General features: G+C 40.4%; 1 protein-coding gene across 3 annotated transcripts in view; it reads right to left on the minus strand.

Moving 5' to 3' along the window:
- The window catches only part of cped1 (cadherin-like and PC-esterase domain containing 1), a 203,767-nt gene that overhangs the window by 95,278 nt on the left and 91,737 nt on the right, over positions 1-16,752 (minus strand). For all 3 annotated transcript variants that reach the window (XM_087997182.1, XM_087997183.1, XM_043709611.2), the window contains 2 exons: positions 10,714-10,900; positions 9,152-9,320 (listed from right to left, as the gene is read on the minus strand). In XM_087997182.1, coding sequence (XP_087853308.1) covers positions 9,152-9,320; positions 10,714-10,900 — 356 coding nt within the window. The remainder of the gene's footprint in view (positions 1-9,151; positions 9,321-10,713; positions 10,901-16,752) is intronic.

The following is a 16,752-nucleotide window of genomic DNA, read 5'->3' on the forward strand; positions in this document are numbered from 1 at the left end:
CTTGCCAACTGACAGCCTCTCTGTGATTGTAACCAATCAGGTGGGTTGTTTCTCTTTCTGTCCCACCTGGAGTTGAGATAACTGGATTCCAGGCAGGAAAATGTCCTTAGTTTGTCATTAGTTGACCACTTGTATCTTCCTGCCTGAAACTTAATTCCAGAGAAGGCAAGAGGCAACCTGGTTCTGGTACACGGTCAGCCCACTTAATTTTAAGTTGCCTCCAGCTTCCAGATCCACTATGGTCTTGGAATGGAATAGCTTAACTGATTGTCTTGTGCCCTTCCTTGCATTATGTAAACGTATTATTTCAAATGAGTTCATAAGGAACAATTTAACTATCTATCTAATTAGTTGCAATGTTTGTAGATTTGAATCACTGAGGAACTGCAATAAGAAGACAACTTATCATTTTATGGGACAGACAACAATATATTTCAGTGGAGGTTATGCATGGAAAATATCTATTAGACAGAATGACACTCTTCCATTGTTCTTTCTAAGATTGTGATTACATGTGTCAACAGTTTCCAGATTGGTTGCTAGGTGGGTCAACAATCTATTGCTTGCCTTTTGTTTGGAAGTATATATCATGTCAACAGCGCCATATATTAGCAGGAAGATCAGAAGCCCAGGAGAACTCGGCACACTGCTGATTGCTTTAGTGAATGAATAAAGGTGAAAGGAGTTGGATCATTAATGAAAAGGGAGGAACAAAACAAAATTACAGCAGCAGCGCATCTACTTTAGAAAATGAGTTCTTAAAACAGAAATACTCTATGTGATAAAATAATAGATTAAAATATCAGCCTTGTGCTATATCTAGAAGGGATTCTAATTGCACTGTAGTGTGCCCTCTTCTGCAAAACAGTAGTACACTCTTAGTGTGAGTGGATGCAAAAAAAATCTGACCTTTTTCTCCTGTCTTCAGTTCACAAAAGTTGATACCGATACTTAGTACACTATTGTAATAAATCTGCAGAAGTGTCATCACACCAATGTATTCATAGGTTTTCTGTTAGCACTGCTGCTTCACAATAGCAGGGACCTGTGTTTGATTCCAGCCTTGGGTGACTCAGATTACAACAGGGTCTTGATCAGATGGGCCAATGGGCTGAGAAGTGGTGGATGGAGTTTAAATCAGATAAATGTAAGGTGCTGCATTTTGGGAAAGCAAATCTTAGCAGGACTTATACACTTAATGGTAAGGTCCTAGGCAGTGTTGCTGAACAAAGAGACCTTGGAGTACAGGCTCATACCTCCTTGAAAGTGGAGTTGCAGGCAGATAGGATAGTGAAGAAGGCATTCGGTATGCTTTCCTTTATTGGTCAGAGTATTGGGTACATGTGTTGGGAGATCATGTTGCGGCTGCACAGGACATTGGTTAGGCCACTGTTGGAATATTGCATGCAATTCTGGTCTCCTTCCTATTGGAAAGATGTTGTGAAACTTGAAAGGGTTCAGAAAAGATTTACAAGGATGTTGTCAGGGTTGGAGGATTTGAGCTAAAGGGAGAGGCTGAACAGGCTGGGGCTATTTTCCCTGGAGCGTCGGAGGTTGAGGGGGGACCTTATGGAGGTTTACAAAATTATGAGGGGCATGAATAGGATAGATAGACAAGGTCTTTTCCCTGGGATGGGGGAGTCCAGAACTAGAGGGCGTAGGTGTAGGGTGAGAGGGGAAAGATATAAGAGAGATCTAAGGGGCAACTATTTCACGCAGAGGATGGTACGTGTATGGAATAAGCTGCCAGAGGAAATGGTGGAGGCTGGTACAATTGCAACATTTAAAAAGCATTTGGATGGGTATATGAACAGGAAGGGTTTGGAGGGATATGGGTCGGGTGCTTGCAAGTGGGACTAGATTGGGTTGGGATATCTGGTTGGCATGGTTGGGTTGGACTGAAGGGTCTGTTTCCATGCTGTACATCTCTATGACTCTATGACTCTATGACTGTCTGTGTGGAGTTTGCACATTTTCCCCCTATCTACGTGGGTTTCCTCTGATTTCCTCACACAGTTCAAAGATGTGCAGATCAGATGGATTGCCATGCTAAATTGTCCTTTAGTGTCCAGGGATATGCAGGTTAGGTAGATTAGTCAGTTATGAGGATAGTGTGGGATGCTGCACTGTAGTGATTCTGTTTATTAGTTAACTTTAAACTCATTAACACATGCATCAGGCAGAAATTTTGGATAGTGCAGTTTGGATGTAAGCTGTGGGCTACTGGAGGTAGGCTAAAGCCTCCAAATGGAGCTTGGGGCCATAAACATGGCATGATCTCATTTGGAGGGTCGGTGTGGACTTGTTGGGCCGAATGGTCTGTTTCCGCACTGTCGGGATTCTTAAAAAAATTCTGATTTAATTTCACAGGAGTTTTAACAAACAAATGTTTATACTAAAGAAAGGCTGGTTAAAAGAGGTAGGCTTTAAAAAAAAACCGAGAGAAGTGTAAAAGTGGAAAGATTTAGGAATGGAATTACAAATCTTAGGGCTAAAGGCAGCTGAAGGCATAGCTGGAAATGGTGGTCAATGAAAATTATAGGATGGTTGAAAAGGTCTGAATTGAAGGAGCTTATGGATTGCTGTTGGTCTGGTGGAGGGTGCAGAGATAGGGAGAGGTTGTGTGCATCTGAAACCAAGGATGAGGTTGTTAAATTCTAGATGTACTTGCTGAGAAGCCAACTTAGATCTGCGAACTCAGGGATGATGGGTGAAAAATCATGTGGCATGTTAGGTTATCAGCAGCAGGATTTTCAATAAGATTACATTTATGGAACGAGAAAGGAAGGAGGCTGGTCGGGAGGCCACTAGATTAGTTGAATGTAGAAGTCAGAGTTAGTGTGAAGTTATTAAGTCAAGCAAACAAATTAAAAACAATTTCACCAAAAATTGACTTTTATAATACTTGTTAGAATTATGACAAGAAGTCATGTCAAATCCAATAACTGGAGCAAATCCAATAACAACACACTGACTGGTGATTGCATTAACACCTGCTAGCTAATGCCAGTATCTCCTATGGTTAACATCAAACAAAATTTAGATTAAAAAAGTTCCGCCTTAATGGCACTTGATCCATGGTCAACTATAAATACCACAGTAAAAGCTTTTGTTGGACTCCAGTTAAAAGGCATTACTGGAATGATTTAGACTAGCTCACTCAATCACAATGTATCCTCACATATCTCCTTCAGTGTTATCATTCAAATACAATCTTGAACTAAAACATTGAAGCATTTTTAAGTAGACAGGTAGTAAAATGTGAGAAAACTTGCAAGAGGAAAATTATTTGTTGATACGATTTGTAAAAACACTTCAGCAAATGTAAGCTGACTACTTGGTTTAATCTTTATTGTTATGCATTTGGCATTAAACTCAAAGGTTAATAGTGAAAAAATAAAAACTTTGCATAAGGTTAGAATTTCTTTTAAATATCTTGAACTTCAAATATTGATGTAAGCAATAACTCTAAATGATTGGTGAGAATGAGAAAAATGACCCACTCATTTGAAATATGCAGGCCAAAATTTAACAAAACCAGAAATTGCTGGGAGAGCTCAGCAGATCTGGCAGCATCTGAGAAGAGAAATCAGAATTAATGTTTTGGGTCCGGTGACCCTTCCTCACTGGACCCAAAGCGTTGACTCTTATTTCTCCTCACAGATGTTGTCAGACCTGCTGAACTTTTCCAGCAATTTCTGTTTTTGTTTCTGATTCACAGCATCTGCAGTTCTTTTGGTTTTTATTTAGGCCAAAAGCTAAGTTGTGGAAACCTCTACACCATATTTAAAACAAAAAAATGTCTCAAATATACAAGAAAGGAGGAAGCTGAGTCTGGAAGGAGATATGGAGCCAGGGCTTGCTGCTTAGTGTTATTATAAATGTGTAATTGGCCAGTAATATGTGGCTAGGAAGGGCTGTTCTGAGAAATGCAAACCACCACAAATTGCTGGAAGATTTGCAGTGTACAAACTTGCAAAAACAACATCTTACTCTTAACTTCCCCACAAGTTTTATAAAATTGATACTTTTGAACATTTGTTTCTAGTTAAATGCACCATACAAACTTAAGGGGAGTATTAATGCCACAAGCAGCCTTTTATAGATGTGACATTCATTAATAACTGTTAATCAACCTCATTTGACTGATGAAGTGAACAATTTAAACAATATAGACTCATTTGTTCTGGTACTAAGTTAGCACTCTTTTCTAAAATAATAAGTTTTAAATAATAAATTTACTTTCCCTTTTTTTCTCCTTCTCTTGATCCAATTTTTCTTTCTGCCTTGCTTTAGAAGTCTCCAAAAGGTTTAAATATTTTCATTGTGAAAAACATAATGAAACAGTGGCCACATAAGTAGCAGCCCCAGTAATACCTGCCCTTCAGGGAATCCATGCAGGTCAGCACTGAGGAATTGGAAGTGATACTAATAAAAATGCATTTCTCCACCTTCAATTTGAGTAAAAACATTCCAATCAATTTTGATGTAATTTTTGGCAAATACTCATCATGTTTAAACAGGCATTCAAGAAACAGCACATCCAGGAAACATCATTTGAGATTTGGTCAAAGATAAATTTGCTAAGTGAGTTTTTTTTTCAAGTACTTATCTAAATTCACTTGGGTCAGGTTAACCTACCTTCTCCATATCAGAGAGTTGCCTACAGTCTGAGAAAGAGTGAAAGAGAAGAGAAGCAAGAAAGGGGTTTAAGGTTCTGGTAGGAATAGTAGGAAAATGGAATAGATCAACTATGTAAGAACATTACTCCTTTTGTAGTTTAACATCACAGTTTCAACTTACTATTTTATAGTATACAATGAGTTAACCAAGTTTAATAATGAGCAAAATATACCTGTGATGCTATAAGGAGAAAGTGAGGACTGCAGATGCTGGAGATCAGAGCTGAAAATATGTTGCTGGAAAAGCGCAGCAGGTCAGGCAGCATCCAAGGAGCAGGCGAATCGACGTTTCGGGCATGAGCCCTATTACTGCTTAATATTTTTTGGAGGTCATAATCCCCTAACACAAAATCTGGTGTTATTCCACGACATTTTGAAGCCAAGGAGCATCACACAAAGACCAGGCTAAAACCAGTGGCTGAAATCTGTACCAAATTGAATAGATTTTTCTGCTTTTATCCTGAGTGCATGACAAAAATTATGTAGATATCTGGGCAAGCAAATGCACGCTCTAGAAAACAGCTAAAGAATTTCTTACAAAAAATCAGAACTATCTAGAATAAAACTTAGAATAATTTTGATTAGACAACTATAATGAGCTTGGCAAGTACTTCCCAACATTCCATTGAGATGCTTGGTAATAAGCTTCTGCAACGTTCATTATTAATTAGGTTTAAAACGGTTTCAGTTCTTAAAGAAAAAACACTCGACATGGGAAATGCACAGGCAGCATAATGTGTTCCTCTTGGAAGCTGTGTTGGTATGACCTGCACACTATCTAACTCAAAGGCCTTGAACTTAACCCAGGATTACTGGAATGTACCAGCAGAGGGGAAACAAACATCCCTTGCTTCTGTCTTTGTAACCTTCAGCATGGTATCAGTTTGCACTGAAACTTGAATATCCAAATGGGATTAAACATGAAAGAAAGCTAGAAAGAAAGACCCTGGATTAGAATTTGAACTGAAGAAAGGCCACGTTGCTGTCACTGACCTTTTCCCCCGATGCATGATGCCAGTTGTGTTCAGTCAAGTGTCTAAGGAAGTCTCTATCAATTCACACCGTATTTAGCCTTTGGCTGCTGGGACAGATGTTCAGTTACAGAAGAGACAAACGTGAAACATGCTGTTCAGTGGCATACCAATCCTGCCAGTCTGTGTTACTCCGGCGAGTGAGACAAAAATAAACCCAGTGCTGAGATTCGCACAACCAAAATGATCTAGTAACTGCTGAGACACTGCTGTCAGTGGAAGCTTTCATCATCACTTGCATACAAATTGCTTTTACACATACACACAGCTCAATATCATATACAGATTGTCAAAGATATATATTTGCCAACATTTTACCTAGAAGGGTATGGGCTGAAAATGTGTTGCTGGAAAAGCGCAGCAGGTCAGGCAGCATCCAAGGAACAGGAGAATCGACGTTTCGGGCATAAGCCCTTCTTCAGGAATGCCCGAAACGTCGATTCTCCTGTTCCTTGGATGCTGCCTGACCTGCTGCGCTCTTCCAGCAACACATTTTCAGCTCTGATCTCCAGCATCTGCAGTCCTCACTTTCTCCTACCTAGAAGGATATCTCTAGTTTAAAAAGCTAGAGCAACATAGAAGAAAATTTGTATCACAATGGCAAAATCTGTAACTTTTCAATAAACAGAAATATAAATGGTATCTTTGCTAATGCACATGTATGCAGAATACCTATTCTTTGAAAAGGATAATCACATCTAACACCAATCTAAATCTTTTTCTTAATGGTGTAGAAATATAGGTTGTTGATAAAAGTCACACTACAGATATAAGGGCCGAATCTTCCAGTTCTGGAGGTAGGTCTGTCTAGAGACTGAAATGCAACTTTGTTATTATTTTGTTTATTCATTCAAAGGATATTGATGCTGCTGGCTGGGCCAGCATTTATTGCTCATACCTAATTACACTTGAGAAGGTGGTGGTAAGCTGCTGTCTTGAACCACTGCAGTCCATTATATGTGGGTACACCCACAAAGATATTGGGGAGGCAGTTCTAGAATTTTGACTCAGCAACACTGAAGGAATGGCAATTTACAGAGGAACCTCGATTATCCAAATACCAATTATCCGAAAAATGGATTATCCGAAGGAGATCTCGAGGTCTCGATGAAAACATTACATCAAAGACGTGTTTCCAATACAGTCTTTTGTTTACAGTGATTAAACAGGCACCGTCTCCAAATGACTGACCTCCCCTGCCTTTTCTCTCTCCCCACACTTTCCCTGGAGTTCTACATAGGAGTGCATCCTAACCACACCCCTCTTCCCCAGATAATCTCTCCAACATTGTCCTGTACAGGGTAAAGGTGGAACCTGTCAAAAGGTTGCCACACGCTATTTGGAGACTTACCCCACAAATCCAGCAGCAGCATCAGTCTTGTTGTTGGTGTCCACTCCAGCTTCCCCAGAGAGGGTGCATATTGGACGGGGTTGGGGGCGGAGTGCGGTGTTGTGGGCGGGGAAGGCGGTGTTGCAGGCGAGGGAGCGGGGGTGGTGTTGGACGGTTGGGGGCTGGGGCGGTATTGGATAGGGCTGGGGGTGGGGGGGTGGGAGGTGTATTCGATGGTTGGGGGCGGGGGGATGTGTTGGATGGGGTTGGGGGCAGGGGGGCAGTGTTGGATGGGGTTGGGAGCAGGGGGCGGGGTTGGGAGCAAAGGGCGGTGTTGGATGGGGTTGGGGGCGGGGGGCGGTGTTGCATGGGATTGGGGGCGGGGGGACGGTGTTGCATGGGGTTGGGGGCGGGGGGAAGTGTTGGAAGGGGTTGGGGGCAGGGGGCGGTGTTGCATGGGTTTGGGGGCAGGAGGTGGTGTTGGCCGGCGCGCACAGTGTGGTGGGCAGGCCGGTGTAGGGGACGGGGTCTCGTGCGCTATGTGCTGCTGCAGTTTCCTGAACAGGGAGCAGACTTTAAAAACTCCGAGCCTCAGGGGAAAGGCATTTAATCGATTAACCGAATAATCGATTATCTGAACGAAATAGTGCCTGCCCATCACGTTCGGATAATTGGGGTTCCCTTGTATTTCCAAATCAGGACGGTGAGTATCTTGGAGGGGAACTGCAGTTGGTGGTAGTTTCTCATGTGCCTGTTGCTGTATTCCTTCCAGATGATACTGAATGCAGTTTTGGACAGTGCTGTTTAAGGACCAATAATGAATTCCTTCATGGCTTTTAGCTTGTGCATACCTCTGCTATGGAAGGAGTGGATGTGATGTCAATCACGCAAGTCGCTTCTGTCCTAGATGGAGTTAGGGTTCTTGAGTTGTTGGAAAGCACTCGCTCAACCTCCTAACTTGTGCCTTTTAGGTGATGGATACGCTTTGGAGATTCAGGAGGTGAGTTACTCACTGCAGGATTCCTAGCTTCTAACCTGCTCTTGCAGCCACTACAATTATATGGTGAGTCCAGCTGGGTTTCTGGTCAATGGTAATCTCCAGGATGTCGTTGGTGGGTATTTCAGTGATGGAAATGCTATTGAATGTCAAAGGGCGATGGTTAGATTTTCCCTTGTTGGAGATTGTCATTGCTTAACAACTGTGAGGCACAAATGTCACTTGTTACTTGTCAGCCCAAGCTTGGATATGGTTCAGGTCTTACCGTACATGGACACTGTTGCTTCAGTATCTCAGGAGTCATGAATGGAGCTGCACGTTGTGCAATCCTCAACAAACATCTTCACTTCTGACCTTATGATGGAGGGAAGACCTTTGACGAAGCAACTGAAGAAGGTTGGGCTGAGGACACTAACCTGAGGAACTCTTGCACAGATGTCTTGGAGCTGAGATGACTGATTTGCAACAACCACAACCAACTTCCTTTGCTCTTTTTCTGTCTTCCATGCACCCACTTGTTGGGTTTCTTTAGGCAAATGCCAAAGACATGCAAACAGATAAAAATGGTGGAAGCTAGAGCACTGACGGTAGCCTATACTGTTTTATACACTAATAATATCTAATAACCAAAAAACGTTGACCATTTATGTCATTTATTTTTATTATTTATCTTTCTTCTGTTTTATTTTAATTTATTTTTGAGCCCCTTGCACATTTTTCAGTTGCACAACTGAGAGTCAAAAAGAATTGGACGCTGTATTACCTCAGACTTTCAGCAGAATAATTCTGGATAACTTGTGACCTGATTTTCCTTCTCCTTACCCATCAAAGCCATTTACCTCTGCCTACCATCAGCTCTTTATCTCGGAGGGGAGAAAATGAAACAGGAGTCGAAGCTGCAAATGCAATCTACTAATGCAACACAGTGTGACCTTTCAAAGGTTCATTTGTCTACTGAACAACTAAAGAGAGTTGCTTACTATCTTTCTTTAAGATTCAAGTCTAAATTGCAATTCTTTATTAATTTAAAGTTCTTACTACTTATTAATGATTTACACATTAAACCACAGTTGGTAATAAGAATTGGTCAGAAATACAGCAAAATGGTTACCTGCACAAAACTGCACATTGTAGTCTCATTAGGAACAGGCAAACTGGGCCGACCATGTCGGTAAACATTGACAGTGTAGGTTGCTATTACAGTCGGTTGTTTGCGTGACTCATCCGATACTAATATATGGATCCTGTTATTTCCAAGGCCAAGAGGATAATTGGCAAGGCTGAGGTTAGAAAAGGAGAATAAAAAAAATTGGTTAGATTTTTCACCTATTCCTGTCCAAGGAAGTGAAATGACCCTTTGTTCATTTCATGAGCTGTTGCGCGTGTGGCATGATCTTCTTCTGCAACCATCATCAGTCTTACTAACAGGGTAACCTGTTCTTTAAAGCTATTGCCATTCTTCCAACATATGTGATGCTAGATGTGAAAAATACCTTGTGCTTTAATTTGCTACATGGGGTGCATTTTCCAGCAAACAAGAGAACAAATGAAAATAGAGTACAATTCAAAAATGAATCTCAACTTCATCTTTCGGCCCCACCTTCCATTGCCCTCTTATTAATGTGAGGACTAATGGAGAAGTTGTCCTTTCCTGCTTGCTCCAGTCAAATACCAACAATGCAGCAGTGTCTGGAGAACCACACCTACTTTGTCTTTGGCTCCCTTTAAGCCTTTACAGGGGCTATCACCCATCACACTGGCTTGCAGTGCACAGCCAAATCAAGGAGATTTGTTTGCTATAGCCAAGTGATCAATCGCCATTCCCATATATGCCCATACATAAAATAAATGACTCCTCAAAATTGTGGCAGTGGTCAGCTTCTGACATGTAGCCATCAAAATATCCAAAGGTGAGCCAGCAGCTTTCAAGAATAGAACAGGTTATTAGTCAATTCACATCAAGCAGCACTGGGATCACTGTAGAACCATCATGGAGATTTGTACAAGTTTCTCAGGCAGCTGTCATCATGCAGCTCTCATTCCTCTCTCCACTATTACGCCCTTTCAGCAAAAAGATGACTGCACAGGGAGAAGAACTACAACCTTGACAATTTTGGCCACACATTTCTACAGCTTCATGGTCCATGACTTGTTCAGGACTAATCAGAAGCATGGCATCACCAGGACCATCAATGAGAAAATTATAGGGTTATACAGCAAAGCTTCAGCTGCCTAGATTGATCTACTGTTTTATTAAAATATGTCACACCTGTAGTTGACCATATGCACCATTGTTGTGTGCTTCATGTGATCAAACATGGCAATGCTTAAAGGTTCTCAGTTGAAAGAAACTGAAGAACAACAACTGATGAGGAAGAATCGATTGAAGATGAGGGAGAAGGAGGACAATGAGCAAGCAAATTCGAGACAGAGGGGTCTGGACTAACTGAAAGAACAACACTTCCAGTCAATTGCTCTTACCATTCCCCTGAAAGGTGGAAAATAAAGTCCTCTACTGACTCAATGTGAGAACTCAATTAATCTTCTTCTGCATTCATTTTAGACATTGATATCTTTAGCTGAATAAAATTACTCAAAATTGTCTTTCAATAACACTTTGAAAAATCAGATTATTTTAAGCTCGAGCACTTATTTTTGTAATGAGCAGTTTACCTGGGTCCTTTTTTCTCATCCAAGTGTACCTGGCAGTGGCAATTGGCTGCTTGTGCTCTGATCTTCACTATCACCACATCAAAAGGCACTTCGGAATAGTACACTTTGATCTTTGGCGTAAAGACAGGATTCAAGTTCAGCTGTGGGCTAGTGAAGATGTGTGTAATGTAGGCCAGAGTATGTTTAGCTGTTTAAAACAAAACAAACCACTTAACATAATCAGAACCTCTCAAATTAAAAATAAGTGATTATTTAGATAGTTAACTGCAATTAGGTTTGGGTAAGGTCCACTGAGACAGAGAAGAATAGTTTGTAGTGGAATTACTCAGTACAGGTTGATCTCATTTAGTCTGTTTATGGTTTCTTTTTCATTCTTTTATGTCCAGAGGTACCTTACACACAACTGAATTATTTTATCTCCAACACCGAATCACCTGTTGTAGTTTTCATCTACTAAAACGAACACTAAATCGCCATGCTTTCAATTGTTCGGTTTACATGCAGAGCCCATTAAGGGCAATGTGATAACATCAAAGGTGAGGGAGAGAGGGAGGGGATCAAATCAAAATGGGCAGCGCAGTAGCTGAGTGGTTAGCACTTCTGTGTGGTAGCACCAGGGACCTGGGTTTCAGGCAACTGTGTGGAGTTTTCATAGTTTCCGCAGGAGCTCTGGCTTCCTCCCACAGTCCAAAGATGTGCAGGTCAGGTGGATTGGCCATGCCTATAGGTTAAATAGGAAAAATAAGAGGAAAAAAAGGCAGTTGCCCCTCTCTCTCCCTTATACTTCGCTCCAACTATTTTGTTTGATGTTAGCATTGTCCTGAATTGGCTTTGCTTGTAAATATTCAGTTGGGTGCATAGGTATTTTCCTGGTGGTGGAGAAAAAACTGCATATAATAATAAAGTCTATACACAAATGTCTTCATTTTTCTGTCTCACTATATAAAAAATCTACAAAATAAACCACGGGCGACAGAAAAAGTTTTTAATAAAGATAGTTGTTGAGGCCCTCTTGTGGCACAGTAGTAGGGTCCCACTAAAGGCCCAGGTTCAAGTCCCACCTGCACCAGAGGTGTGTAAGTAACATTAAAAATAATAAATAGGCAGTTGTTTTTGTGCTTTTGAAGTGTCCATACCTCTGAGTCAGGAAGTTTGGATTCAAATTTCACAATACATATTTTCTATTCAACCTGTTCAGAGATGTCATTATACACTTTGCATCAGGTGTGACTTGAACCTGGACCTCGTGGTATAGCAGTAGGGACAATACCACAAGAGGTGCTATTAGATCAGATTTCTTACAGTGTGGAAACAGGCCTTTCGGCCCAACAAGTCTACACCGACCCTCCGAAGAGCAACCCACCCAGACCTATTCTTCTACATTTACCCCTTCACCTAACACTACGGGCAATTTAGCATGGTCAATTCACCTGACCTATACATTTTTGGACTGTGGGAGGAAACCAGAGCACCCGGAGGAAACCCACGCAGACACGGGGAGAATGTGCAAACTCCATACAGACAGTTGCCTGAGGCAGGAATTGAACCCGGGTCTCTGGTACTGTAAAGCAGCAGTGCTAACCACTGAGCCACCGTGCCATCCACTATCTCAAAATATAAAGTGATTTGTGTGATTAGGATCATTTTTTAAAAGCACAGTCTAAGACAAACTGATGTTGGACAAATCATTCTTTTCCTTCGACATCACTAAATCAAATTTCTGTCCTTCCAAGGCCAACAGCATTGTTGAAACAGCTTCATTGAACAAACCCCATCCTTTATTCATTTGTTTAACAAGGTAGAGCACCATCATTTTCAATCAATCAAAAATGCAATTAAGCTTTGCCATCAATACCCACATTCTACATGCCGTGCATTTAATTATTTTTATGCATACGAATGTTACCTAGATTTTTATGCATCTTTAACTCAATTTAAAATAAACCCTCAATTTTAAGTACAGTGGGTTTCTGACCTCAAAAGCCCAAACAAACTGTGGAACAGGTGTTGAGATCAGGAGATGGCAGATGGCATGCGTCCCTAATTTTAAAGATGCGCAGCTACACAATTAGATCCCAACACCAAATTTCAAGTATTTCATTGAGGCTATGCCTCCAGAATGACACAAAGCAATTTAAGAGACCTTCAACCAGGAATGTGGGCTTGGATTCCAAACCAAGCTCGTTATGGACAAGTGGTGGAACAGGTAGAAGGTGGTGTTGAGATATAATATAATGTGTGGAATCAGAAATTTGGGCCATGTTAATTTTTTTCACATTTAATAGCTAACAAACCCACACTTTCTTCAACTAGAAAGCCTGGTAAATCTAGCCCCTTTTAAACCATGAATAGTTTTGAGTTTAAGTAGTTGAGTCTGACTTGGGAAAGGCTATTGCAATATAGCACCATGGCACAGTGATAGTGTCTCTATCTCTGGACCAGAATGCCCAGGTTCAAGCCCAACTTGCCCTGGAAGAGGTGTGTCATAACATGTCTGAGCAGGTTAATTAATATAAACACTAGGTCACATGATCTCATGCTTTCTCTCACCCCCTTGCAGCCTGAAGATGTCTCTGTACTCTGTAAATATTCTTTAGGAGTACAGCATGACCAAAAATATTGAAAACTGGACCTTCAAGGCATCATCAGCAAAAGCGTTTCTTGCTGATTGCTGCCTGCAGCAGTACTTCACAGAGAAACTGGATTGTTTGCAAGGTCAAAATTGTTTTATTTTTAAAGGGACAAAGAAGACTTTTATGAGCTATTGCATTTTTTCATTGGCATCTAATAGATCCCCTGACCATGCATTTTGTGCACAAGAAGTCTCTTCTAATGAAAAGAGATCTGCTTCACAAGGAAATGTTGGCATTCCCTGCTATCAGAGTTGTTGTGTTCACTGAGTAAACAATGCTGAAAAATGTAGGGTGCAATATGCTGAAATATACTACCTTTTGTGTCCTTTAATGCTGCAGTCAGTGATGAAATGTGTGTGGGAACTGCATTAAATATAACGTCCACAATAGACATGTGGACCTAAAGGAGCAAACATAAGTAAGTCCTGTTCATTTAGAAAATAAATCCCTAATATTCATGTATAATTCATTTATTTTACTTTACGTTGTTTCTAAGACAGGGCAACCATTTTATCATACAAATTACTGTAAAATCAGTACTAAAAATAGTTAATTAGACAGGCATTGATCTCCCTGAAAATCTCAGTGAAAATGTTCCTGCGACATGCATTGTTGTTGAGGGTTATTAGTGACCTAACCTGCACAGAATTCTATTGCTGCATGCAAGAGGTCATTGTAAAAAAAAGGTTATAAATGTGTGCTGTGTAACGGAGTGACTGATCAGCATGACTGTTTGTTGATTTATTAGACTCCAGATCAACCAACTTTCAAAAAGATAGAATTGCTGCTTTTACATCAGAAATAGTAGGCAATAACATTTTAAAATTACTGTAGATAATGAATAAAAGATAAGAAACAGCAATCATAGGGAACTAGTCTCAGAGGGTTCAAATGAGGTCATAGTGACAGTTAAGCTTGAGTGGTTTGTATCTATCATCTGAGCTCAAAGGAAATTATAGTTTTTCAACCAGTCTAACATTATATATTGTGCATTTTTCATTTTAACATTTCTGTATATTTGTTTTAGACAATTTTTCTATCATATAGAAAGGTACTGATAGTCATTATTGACTACATTATCTCACAGCACTGTCACTAACAGCACCTGTGATTTTGATAGGCATCTGAATTGTTAATAAGATTACAGTGTTGATGACTTAGGAGGATTTCCTAAAGACACTAGGTTCATTGATGTTTACAGAGGTGCCAGCACTTCTATCAGCAAATTAAACTGGCTGTTACTTTTTCCAACCATCATCAGTATTTAGCCTAGTAGTAGCAAGCTAGTGACTTGGTTTACTGCTCAATGCACTGTACAGACATCTTCTAGTCACTGAGCATGATTCGGTGATCAGGAATAATTTAGTAAGTCAATTTTTAAAAGAACTGCTTCGTTCCTTTCAGTTATTCCAATGTAAAGAACTTTTGATGACATATAATTTTTTTAAAGAAAAGGGACACACAGCCAAAAGATGACCACAGATATAAATTTGCTAGCTGTCTGGAAAGTCACTGTGAATCCATGGAATATCGCACCTGTAGAGTGTTTGGCAAACTTCAAACAGAGAGACTTTAATGGAAGAGATGGAAAGCAGAAACCTGATTAGGTCTCTTATCCAAAAATTATTTCATGTGAATGGCGTAAAAATTGCCCTTCCAAGATTTTACAACAAAAGGGTTAAAATCCATCTGCAACCTCTGGTCGGTGTGTTAATGGACTGATGTGCTAATGAGAATTAATATGCTACGTGGGTCTCAAGTTGAGGGTAGCCATTAGACATTTCTGTGCTTCAGGTAAAAGGATATTTTGTTCTAAGAGTTGGAAACCAGGCAAATGAGTGAAGTCACCATCAAGAAGAAACAGGACAAAAACCTGCCAGCTAACTGCAGAGCCAAAAACCTTGAAATCAACTTCTTTACTACCAATGTCAGCATTGCTGGATCATCCAAATTAAAGGTGGTAAAATTTTACCACTCTCTCTTCATGGAATACAGAGACCGATTGGTATACCTTTTGTGTGTTTTTTACTCAATTTCACATTTATGTGTATTAATTTTTTTCACATTTAATAGCTAACAAACCCACACTTTCTTCAACTAGAAAGCCTGGTAAATCTAGCCCCTTTTAAACCATGAATATTTTTGAGTTGAAAAAGAAAATGTCCACAAAGCAAGGGAATTAAGCTTGCTATGACCATCAGAGGGAGGAATTGGATTAACAAAGGAAACCAATTCACCCTCTCCATCCAGGAACATAACCATTTAGGTATATCCCATCTGGAATCATAAACTGGGGACCTTCGCCTGGTGACCAATTGTAGTATTACTGCTGCTGAGTTCCCTTGATTTGTTATGCACAGTTGGGTTGTTGCTCTGCACTGTCCCTTTAAGAATCACAGGTGGCTATGCATTGGCCTCTGAAGTACATAGTCCTGATTGCTGCTTCACTTTACACCCACAAAGCTGAGAGTGAACATTGACTGATACTAACTTTATATTTAACATTTATCAAGTTAATTGAATTTAAATTGCTCAGACACCTTTGAGATTAACAAATGGCCACAAGGTTATTAGTCCAGTAACATAAACAGCGACCATACAGATGATGGTGCCCCCTGCTTTGCAGCACAATTACTGTCACCTGCACAAGGATGCTGATCAGCTGAATGTGGAATTGCCCCATAAGATGGTAAACTCACAATGCACTCACCATCTGCTGGGCACTTCCTGAATATGTTTACTGACCGGTAGGTCAGTAGGTTAATGGGCAGCAATGATATCAATCTAATCATTTCTCATGTTGAATATAATCAAGGGGCTCTTGTTGCTTAGAACCAAAACTTAGTATCTTAACAGACATCATGAGACAGGAGCTTGTGTAGTCAACCCGAGTACATTTGAACACAAATCCAGTAACTAAAAAAAAGCTATGTCTATTATGGAGTCATAGAGCTATACAGTATGGAAACAGACCCTTTGGTCCAACTTGTTGTTCCCTAGGTTCTTCTTAAATCTTTCTCTTCTCACCTTAAACCTATGCCCTATCCTGGGAAAATGACTTTGACTATTCACCTTATCCATGTCCCTCATGATTTTATAAACCTCTACAAGACCATTTGTAAACCTCTACAAGACCACCTCTCAGCTTCTGACACTACAGGGAAAACAGCCCCAGCCTATTTAGCCTCTCCCTAAAGCTCAAATCCTCTGACACTGGCAATATCTCTGTAAATCTTTGCTGAACTATTTCACGTTTAGCAACATCTTTCCTATACCAAAGCGATTAAAATTACACACAATATTCCAAAAGTGGCCTAATCAATGTCCTGTAAAGCCACATGACAATCCAACTCCTATACTCAATGCACTGACCAATAAAGGGAAGTGAAGCAAAAGGCTTCTTCAC

The sequence above is a fragment of the Chiloscyllium plagiosum genome, unplaced genomic scaffold (assembly GCF_037043375.1).
Source record: "Chiloscyllium plagiosum isolate Xiang-an unplaced genomic scaffold, Cpla_swu_hap1 HiC_scaffold_19, whole genome shotgun sequence".
In the NCBI taxonomy this organism is placed as follows: Eukaryota; Metazoa; Chordata; class Chondrichthyes; order Orectolobiformes; family Hemiscylliidae; genus Chiloscyllium; species Chiloscyllium plagiosum.